The sequence below is a fragment of the Apostichopus japonicus genome, chromosome 15 (genome assembly GCF_037975245.1).
Source record: "Apostichopus japonicus isolate 1M-3 chromosome 15, ASM3797524v1, whole genome shotgun sequence".
Lineage (NCBI taxonomy): Eukaryota > Metazoa > Echinodermata > Holothuroidea > Aspidochirotida > Stichopodidae > Apostichopus > Apostichopus japonicus.
Genome location: NC_092575.1, coordinates 24,732,826 through 24,743,301, shown reverse-complemented (window position 1 = coordinate 24,743,301; position 10,476 = coordinate 24,732,826). Strand labels below are relative to the sequence as shown.

The 10,476-nt window shown below is 35.9% G+C and overlaps 1 protein-coding gene across 1 annotated transcript; it reads right to left on the bottom strand.

Moving 5' to 3' along the window:
- Positions 1-1,233: 1,233 nt before the first annotated feature.
- Positions 1,234-5,729, bottom strand: LOC139981032 (transmembrane emp24 domain-containing protein 2-like). Its single transcript, XM_071993136.1, has 4 exons — positions 5,488-5,729; positions 4,590-4,782; positions 3,717-3,824; positions 1,234-3,324 (listed from the first exon to the last, which is right to left on the bottom strand). The coding sequence occupies exons 1-4, from the start codon at positions 5,671-5,673 to the stop codon at positions 3,200-3,202; spliced, it is 612 nt and encodes a 203-aa protein (XP_071849237.1). The 5' UTR covers positions 5,674-5,729; the 3' UTR covers positions 1,234-3,199.
- Positions 5,730-10,476: the final 4,747 nt, after the last annotated feature.

Sequence of the window (10,476 nt, the reverse complement as noted above, 5' to 3'; positions counted from 1 at the left end):
GGAAAAAGTTCTGGTACACTTGAAATGTCCAAAGGTCATATTCCAGTACAAGAAATCCGGGAAAATTCTTGGGACAGTAGTCTACATGAAATCTGGCAACTGTCCCCCCTAACTGTACAAAATATGCCATTCAGATCTGCCAACCCTCCATAGATGTAAACCTTGAGGGTTTAAAGTATGAACTTAGTGCTTAAAGCCTGGAGACTTTACAAAATATTCTAAATCCAAATCAAACTCATTTTAACATTCTAAAGCTTAAAGAGTTTTGCACGAGATTTGGAAAAACCACCGTGAGATCACTCATGCATTAAATCACAAAACTTGTTGTCAAAGCCATTATAGCTGGCAGGTATGCAGAAAAAGCTGGAATATCACTTTTATTGCACCGAACGTTTCCCCAAAATTGACAGGGCTAGGGCACATGATTTCAGTGGCCCTGTGTTTATATTTCGGTGCCCTGCATGAGCAAATTGGCTCTTTTTTTCAGGACACCCTTTCCATAATTGTTTAGTGTTTGAACTGCATGTTGCTCACAAGCCTAGTTGTCACACAGTAAACAATTGTGTATTTTTATATCTTATATCTTTCATTCTCAAACTATTGTCCTACTATAGCCTGGACTTAAACACTGACCTCTTCAACAATAAAAATCAGATTGTTTGGAGAGCAGGCATACTTTACAAATTCATACATGCTGAAGTTTTACACAAAAATGTTTAAATGTTGCAGAAAAGAGCAAATTCATAGTCAAAGACCTTTGAATAATTCATCTTGCCTCCCCCTCATGATTACCCTTCAAGACATAGCAAAATTTCCATCCCAAGCCCCCACCCCACCCCCCCCCCACTCTCCAACACACCAATTTCTTGATCTATGATACTGGCTTTGTATAGCAATTCCAGGATGTTTCCAGTGACTAACAAATAACGCCAAAGTAAAATAATAATCCAACTTCCTCCCACCTCCCCCCCCACCTTCCCTCCCCCAGCTCCCCCCCCCCTTTAACTTGTCTAGATGTATAAAAACCAATGCTAAGATCCTTGCAAAACTGTTGAGAGAGACCATTTGGACATTTGGTATGCTAATGTGGCTGCAAACTACGCATAGGTGAGAATTTGATAGGTCATTAAATATAAACTAATAGTCGTAGTCAAGCTAACATCCACACCACACCTTCCTCTCCAAAACCTTCCTCCAGATTTATCTCATAATAAGGAGACAATAGCAAATAGATATGTTTCCTCTTTAAGAGGTGATATTTATTTAAGAAATTATTACAGAGAGAAACCCATCATACCAAAACAAACATAGATTTACCCAAAAGAAAAAATCTTTTAGATTGCATAAAAATTGTTTATTCTGTTCTTTTTTATCAACAAGTTGAAACACACAAACCACCCCTAAAAACATGCTATTGTAATACTCCTCAACCAAAGATCCCCACCCCCACCTCCCCCCCCCCCACACCCAAACATCACCTTATTTAACAACATAGCAACAACAACACAAAAACAATTAAAAAGATAAATCGATTTACACAAATACAATTGTGTGTAATCCACAATGAGGCACATTTGATATAGCATTAAAACAAAAGCATCCTAATTACAACAACACCTAGAAGCTCAAGAAATACCCATCACAAACCTCTCACTCTTAGAACCAAAAAGACTCATAAATTCTAACAACTTTAATAGTTAGCTATTCTCTAACAAGTCATTACTTTATCAATCCAATATAACCAATTGTGATATTACTTTTTTTTTAAGTTTTTTTTTTTTTTTGTGTGGAGTTCTTTACCCACCGAGCCAGGGTTCTCAACTGGTTGTATGAAGACCAAATGCAGCTGAAAGATTTCAATTCAGTCCACAGAAAAAAAATTGGCCCACAATCTTAGACAAATCGTGTAAGCAAGGACTTCAGACCGAAGACTTGAGTACCACTATTGGACCGATCTCGATGGGGAATTGCTCAATCTAGGTACAGTGAGATTTTTCTCTATGGCCTTCATTGAAAATGAGTTAAAAAGCCCTGCTACAGTAATTATAGAGTAATAAACTCAAATTGATTGTTGCACAATTCAGTAACCTAAAGTTTGACATATTGTATGATAATGTTTGTACAATTTCCTGTGTAATTTTGTCGACATCATCTGCAGTGTTTATTACAGTCTTGACCTTTGACATAGGCTTTACATTCTGCTATACAGTATTAATCTGCACACTCATTAAAAGCAAACAATTTCTTTTTACAGCCAAAGATGAAAAAACAAAATTCAACTAAAGGTCAAAAGGTAGCATATAACAGAGCCTTCACCCAGTCAGTTGGGACAATTTCCTAATGCTAACACCTCTCTAAACTGTCCTCCCATGTCATGCATCAAAGCCCTCATATTGACAGAATGAATAGTTCCGGACCTTAATTTGATAGAAACATGATATTCATACCTGCTCATACTGACACTATGGGTGCTCTGAAGCGGGACATGTCAGAACAGTATAGAAAAAAAAAATTGTCCCAACTTGGTGCCTCACTCATCCAAAGTAATGCATTTGTAAATTGTACAGCAGGATTATTAAAATGCATATATTTTACACAAAGAAAATTTGTAGCATTCTTTATCATTTTTACTTGAAGTGAAATGTCACGAGTTTGGTATATAGCTTAACTGTTTATTCAAGATATTACACTTCATAAGTTCATCATGAAGAATTGAAAAATAACCCTTTCACCTCACATACAAACTCTCAAGGATCTTCTTATGCTTTGTACTAACTGGTAGTCACACTCTGTGCATTTTGTACATCAAGTACAGTATAGAGTAACTCAGAGCAAAATTAAGTACTCATGCTAAGAGCCTGTACTCATAGTAATACCAAGGGGGATTTCTACTTGTACACGTACTGGTGTTGTTTTACTCATACTAAGTGTGTTTAAATGCAGAGGCGTTTTTCAATTCTTGTCGTCCGATTACGAGAAGAGGAATATCGTTTTGAAAACACACAAGACTTCTAAGTTGACTGGAAGTACACACCCTGAGCCAGTTTATTGTGGGCTGTGTAGTTTAGAGCAATACCTTGCTGCAATGAAATCATCACACAGTGTGTCACATTCAAGTGACTGCCTCATATGGTGCAAGTATGTTTGGTGAATAAACTGCTACTCGGATGACTGAAATACACTAAATATTTTATCAATCTTAAACAACCCGCCTCACTTCAAAGAACCTTTTGAGATAATAAACTTGACCTAATGTCATGGCCACCAATATGAGACTCTCGAAGAACGACCACAGCACGACCCTGGAGTTGGTACTATCGTTAACTGTGGAATGGACAGAGATATCGGTGATGATTACGAGTGTAAGATTGATTCACAATTATAAATATGAGCGACGACTGCTAAACAAATATCACATCCTTATTTTGCAAAACTGCACACTCACTATGTAATATTGTTTTCTCTCTTTACTCACTGATCTTCAATTTGCACTGATGAATTTTGTTTGCATGATACTTCTTTGAGAATAATCTTTTCAAAAATGAGCTTGTTGGCATAGCACTGCAGGACTGGCAGAAAAATAGATCTTTATATTTTATATTTTAGTAATGAGATGATAATGTTGGCCTTGCTGGCTGACTTCAAAAGTCAATTTAGATGAACTTTAAGTACCTACAAAAAATAGCAACTAAGTCTGACTTGAGTTGAATACTTACTTGCTCTGTGGACTCTCTCCCTGACTTCCATGTATTCCTGTTCGTGCTTGATGCCAGTCAAACCTGTCGATAATTGGTTGATCATTTTTTCCAGGTTGTTGTGATCCTCTGCAAAACAATTCACAAAGCAATTCAATGTGTCATATTTCCCTTAAAGCAGTTGCTCTGTGGTAGGTATAAATCCTTTATGCTATAGAAAAATTATACCAAAAGTTGTCATGCAGTATTATGTAAACTAAGAAAAGAAAAATTACCAATCAATGCAGACTAGTGAACAATTTAGTGTTCTCGCAGTTTTTTGAAGGTTTTGAATTTTGTCACATATGAAATACTATGGTACCCTGTTCAACACTGATATGCCTCTTTAAACTCATATAGTAATTTGACCATTTTGCATTGCATTTTGGGATGCTTTACCGAATCAGTTATTCCCAGCAGATACTGACAACAGTCCATAAATCTTTCGTCCAAATTTCTTGCTTGAGTAGTGCAACAAAGAAACCCATCTGGAGAAAGATACTTCTTGGTTTGGACTTGGAGTGTCCTAAGTAAAAAAAGCTATCAAGCAAACTTATCCTGTGATAACTCAAAACTTGGAAGCTATCAAGCAAACTTGGACCAGAATTGTTTTTTGTGGTAATGAGATCGATGTCGTTGTCAGGTGAACAGACTCTCCAGACACTGTAACATTCTGACTATTAGAAATGGGCAAGTAATTAGGTAACGAAATAACACAGTAGATTAAAGCAAAACCTCAATTCTTATGGGAAGGGAAACATAGTTGAGGATAACGAATGATATGAGGATATAAGCATCTCGATCAGCCGAGAGAACTGATCACAAACAGATTGGAAAATTGAAACATATCAATACCTTGGGTATCTTCAATGCCGTCTTTAGGGGCATCTCCAATATCCATTGAAAACATTACTATTTTAGGTGTCATACTGGACATTTTATTACTGAAGCAGTATTTATGTTTGCCGCTGATGCTAGCTGCAAAGGTGTACTTTCCATTTGATTCTCTCCCTCCACTATATATGGCTTCTTCATTGGGTCCAATAATCTGAAAACAAGTACAAAGCCAATCACAATGTCATATGTTGAACACACAAATATTTTGAAGCAATTCTACAGATACTGCTAAACAGTTATCTACAAACTGGTTATAAAAAAAAGGGCTGTACAGTGATATTGGAGTGGTACAGTTAACAGGAACCTTAAAATGTTGTACAGCAGAAGAATTTAACTTTCACAGAAAATTATGTTCCAAACGATAAGGATTAACTATCAAACTGCAATGAAATTTACATTAAGTGACTGCATATTACAACATTTATTAACAAAAAATTCAAACCAAGCCTAATTGAAAATCAATTAATTTGTTTACTTTCAGAAAGCTTCAAAAGTATTCCACTAAATAAAGTAACACTTTTAATTGAGTCCACGTATACCGTGTAGGTACATGCTCACATTCTGTAATCACTGTGAAAGATATTCTTCTCCCTCCTTAAAATTCATCCCTCTTTTGCTTCATATACAGAACTTCGAAGAATATCTAGGTCTACAGCTTATTATATGCATGGGAGCTGAATAACTAGTATGATTAACAAACGGTTCACTTCAGTGCATTCATATTTTTGTTTTCGTATAACAGCAATATAACTATAAGTCAGCATATTTTCATATAATATTTGTAAAGCGTGTGTCTGCTTGGGTTCCAATTCGTGGAACTGGTATCTTGTATTACAATGTGCCACATGTACATTACCGAAACATCAATGTCAAGGAAACCACCTTCCGCTACTTCAAATGTAAGTGAAAATGTCGTTCCGCTCGTCAACTCTTCCGAAAAGCATTCCTCTGCATGGGCGTCAACTTTAACAAGGTATCCTTCGCAAGCTGCGAGGAGAGATAGGAGTAATAGAGCGGATAATGTCCGCAAACTTTGTGCCATCGTTATTGCTTTTTGTTCCACGAAACCTTAATGATGTCAATGTAAACGACGTCCATTTCCAGAGGTTAAAATCTGCTAGTAACTGTAAATGATGATATGCCAAAGGCATTGCGTGTACCAGTTAATCCCAACTAGAGCCTGATAGAAAAGATTACCGACGGACGACACGTCCTGACAAAGAATATACCAGTGATCATGTCACTCTGCACAGGGAGTTGTTATGGTAACAACTCCCTGCTCTTCCCTACTCAATTCGTTATTGAAATCAGGCTAAGTATCAGCGAAGGGGTTGGCAAAAAAATTGACCTCGGGGACCACCTATAAGCGATCCCTAACTCTACATTCTCTACATGTGAAAGGTAAATACATTTACCAGCTTAGTCCCTCGATCTATGCGAATGGGCCAAAAATTGTGACAAAAAAAGGTACACCATAATGAATGTATGAATATGTTATTCCAACATAGTAACACGCTCTTGAGATCGAATGCATTAAAATGCGTCTCAATACGTATTTGCTGATGAATTTCGGAAAATAACTTCCAAAGCAGATTCAATGTTTCTTATTTTAAATCCACCCTGACTAGGTGGGTTTAATGGAGAAAAGCTGTAGCAATAGAAAGAACTTTCTTTTCTGTTGCCCTTAATTATGGCGCGAACGATTTACCGTAAAATCACTGCGACCTCCCATGTCAGCATGTTCATTAATTACACAAGTGTAACCTATATAAACTCGTATCGTCCACTTTTTTGGACCCAATGTCAACGTCTGAAATCACCTGTTTATTCCTTGCAATGGAAGGAAATTACACAATTTCGCAAGCTACATCGGTAAGACCGAAAGAAATATACTATTCAAGAGAAGGGACCCTTGAACGGTCGTAAACAAAACAGAGGGATCGATTGGCGCATGATCTGTTGGGTGGGGCTGCAAATTTTGATTGAAGTTTGTAGAACTTACGGACTCGTTAAAGAATCTGGCGAAATTTATTCAGCTCATAATGTTTAACGACAGATAACTCAATAAAAACCAAGGGCCAAGATCTCAGCTATCATATGGTGGGTACCAGTTGAAAACTTCTATCTATGCTTTGGCAGGTCTCGAAAGTGACGAGTTTAGTGTGTAAGTCAATAGAACAATTAATTGTGGTGCGAGACCAATGTTTCACTTTGCCGTCCTCTACATTAGTTAGTGGCGCCCTATCAGAAAGCTGTAGATAGAACGAGAAAAGTTACGTTCGAACTTTCCATGTTTGCAAACAACACAGTACGGTATGTTTCATTAGTTGTCAAAATCTTTTGGCGAGAAACCTCTCCACCCAGCCAAGAACTTGAATTCGACAAAGCAGCGTTTCACTCCATGGTCATCCTACAAGTATCTGGCAATCCCTCAGGCTCCTGTCGGTTCCATTATCCCAAATGAAGGGGAAAAAGTGAAGCACTCAGTCACCGCGTATGATAGAGATATACTTGGCATAACTCCATTACAAACAGCTCAGAAACCTCTTGTTCCGTTTGCGATATATGTTATGGCTCAAATATCATGCCAATGGGCTGTATTTTATCCACTTATAGTGAAGTGCTACGTATCCACAAGGATGTTTGGATATTACTTGGTTTCTTTTGTATTTCTTTTCTTATCTTCATGTTGTAAAGTAAGCAATTTTCCGTTGACATAAATGCCAGTGTTATAGGTAAGTTAAGATACTTTATCGACAACGTTTGCAAATACCACATCTACAAAATAAGAAATAAAAAAGAATAAAGAAAACTTAAATGTAATCTGTAATACATTTTTTAAGCCTTACTCAAATCTGGAGTCTAAAACTTTAAGAAACACTTGAAACATAATATTCTCAAAGCAAAGACATAATATGGTTATTTTGTGGGGTGGAATTGTTCATTAAAAATAACTTACATGAAAAGGTAATGATGATAATTGTGTTTTCTCCTCCTTTAACATTTCACTTGGGCGCCCTCTAATAAATGTAGTTAATGGCGCCCTGTCACAAAGATAAAGTTGAAGTTGGTGTGATATTTTAACAATTCATACCATATATGTTGAAGTATCCGGTACGGTAGAAAAACAGTAATGATAGGTTATTTATATTTATTTATATTTTTTCCGGTGAACCAAATGATTTGCAAAATAAGAAGAAAAAGACACTTATCATGGCAGACAAAACTAGAAAAGAGATAGAAAGAAAATTGTGTATAAGAAAACTTTAACTCTGAGTTTTATCCTGTTGGTTTAAAATTATTATTGTGAAATAAAATAAGGAAATATATAAGTTGCGGTTATTTTCAAAAGTTTCGGACTAACTTTTTGAAATATTTCATATTCTTTGGAATTGCCTTACATGAAATTGACTAACATGACCTATTCTGACAGTCATTATCATTTTTAATGCTAATCCATTGTATTAGACTGATACAGAGGACCGCAAAACGTTTAGGCCAATGACCCATCAGACACATGCCCCTCTTAATCGATATTCAGTTAGCATATTTAATCTTAATCTTACATAGCTTAGTCCATCCCGATTCTAAGATCCAAAAAAAATGCAAGTAAATCAATTTTCCAATGTCTGTAAAATCCCTCACGACCCACCGAATTTTGTTCGTGATCCACTTTTGGGCCGCGTTCCATAGTTCACGGACCGTCGATCTAATAATAGTGGCCAAAACATATCACACTGAAAACAGGGCACTCGAGGACGAAACCCGAGAGAAGAAAGGAAAAAAGAACTATTGTTATTGAGACCATGAACGTATTCTCTCATTAAGTTAACGACAAATCGTTCAAGTTCTCTTCAACCCTACGACTTTCTAGTCCTCATTCGCCAACTTATGACAATCTCTGACACTTATATAAGTATATTTAAGACATATAATTACTTGTAAATTAGATCAGATACATGCATGCGGTGTTTCAAAGAAACACAGAGAAAGTAGTTCATGTCAACCATCTCTTTTTTGGAATATGAGAAATTTTGATTACCATCCTCTTATGGTTTTATATTGAAATTGTTGCAAGATGGAATCCTCAAATCACCTCCTGATCGTGACTGCATAAAATTGTACTTACAAAACCTTGTAACACTAACTATAGTCAATACTTACGGATTGTTTTGTATTACATTAATACGACTTATTTTAGTTCTCATCTACACCTCCTTTAATGTTCATATTATAATTCATATTGAACTTCAGCAAAGACTTAAATTATGTTACTGAAATACAATACACTTCTTCTGACGTCATCTCGCTATTGCAAGGTTATGTAATTACTTCAATAGACAGTTAACTGAATTTATGTCTATCCTGTATTAAAGCCATTGTGTCTATACATGACAAATATAACTATTAATATTTAATGCAATTTTGAGGACATTGGGCAAATCAAAAAATATATCCAAATTATCAAGAGACTGGAAATAGAGAGAGGTTGTGGTGATGTGGGATGTGTGTGGTGGGAGGACGCAGGGGGGGGGGTGGGGCACTTGAGGTTGCAGGGACGATGGGAAATATATTAAAGTGTATAGGCGACGACATTATTAGAATGAAATGAATCGATTAAAGGAATATTCCGGTGGCAAATAATGTGACAATTAAATGGAAAAAAACTTGAATAATATAGTCCACACTGTTAGTTTAAAACCCCAGCTCAATAGCTTGTCCCTAACTCATATTGTGGTCGATAGAATGGAACTTATATTGACAGGTTAAGCCCTCGATTCTGCCAGGCTGAAATTGATCACAGTACGTGACATGTGACGTCATAATGACAAATGTATATTCAAAATGTTTTACTTTTCTATGATATATCGATTTGTTGATTTATCCTTGAAACTTGATGCATTTGAAATAGCTGCTTTAATGTCAAGGTTCTCTGTATAATAACATCTCTAATTAAGTTTTAGAATTAGTAATTTTTACCTTGTATGTGAATAAGTAAGTTAAATATTATTTATAAAATAATAACAATTTAAGCTGAATTTACAATGATGAAATCATTCACTCTGTTGTTGCCAAAAACATTAACAAAATACCACCAAATTTAAAAAGTTTATATCTTTGCCATCGAAGTGCTATGAGAATGTATATAGTTTGGACCTTTAACTGCCAAAAAAATACCATCATTTTAATTTGGCAATCAACATCAACCCCACTTGAATATCCCTTTAATTTTTTGCTAATTTACGTTCATTTTGTGAAAAAACGCGTATGAAGGTATGCATGTTCGTTATGGTTGATCAGTTTGGATTTTGTGTGTGTAATACCCGGGAGTTTTCATGGAATAAATACTCCTTGGTAACACCCGTAGTATTTAGTAAAATTGTCGAGAAAGAGAAGGAAAACAGACCATACTTGAAGTAACCGTGTGGCTTGTCAGGATTAATAAGACAGTTTTGAGATCCCCGGACAATATTTCTTCATCTCACTTGCTAAATCGTGTACAAATCTTTTCATGAAACGACAGCTGTCATCGAAAAACACGAGGGTTATTACTCCGAACATGGCAAATAGCAATATTTTATCGGTCCGTTAACATGTTTCTGACATGATCATGTTTCGGAGAGATAGTCTTCATGCAGTTGTTAATGTAACCAACTGAATGTTTTGAAATATACTGGGAAATCCAAGCATTGCTGTAATATGTACAATATAAACCTATATAGGATTGATTGTAATTTGTACCATACAATTACATATATGAAACTGTGTTGGTGGACGAAGAAATCGCATTGGATATGTTCAACCTTTTTACACATATGTAATTATGATTATAATGAATTACGTC

Bases quoted from the DNA above. Each gene is read 5' to 3' on its own strand.
- LOC139981032 (XM_071993136.1), bottom strand. From the start codon at position 5,673: ATGGCACAAAGTTTGCGGACATTATCCGCTCTATTACTCCTATCTCTC. The intron at 4,783-5,487 runs GTAATGTACATG...ACTTGTTTTCAG, and splicing joins TCCTTGACATTGATGTTTCG to ATTATTGGACCCAATGAAGA. The intron at 3,325-3,716 runs GTAAGTATTCAA...TCCATTCCACAG, and splicing joins GGAGAGAGTCCACAGAGCAA to TTAACGATAGTACCAACTCC.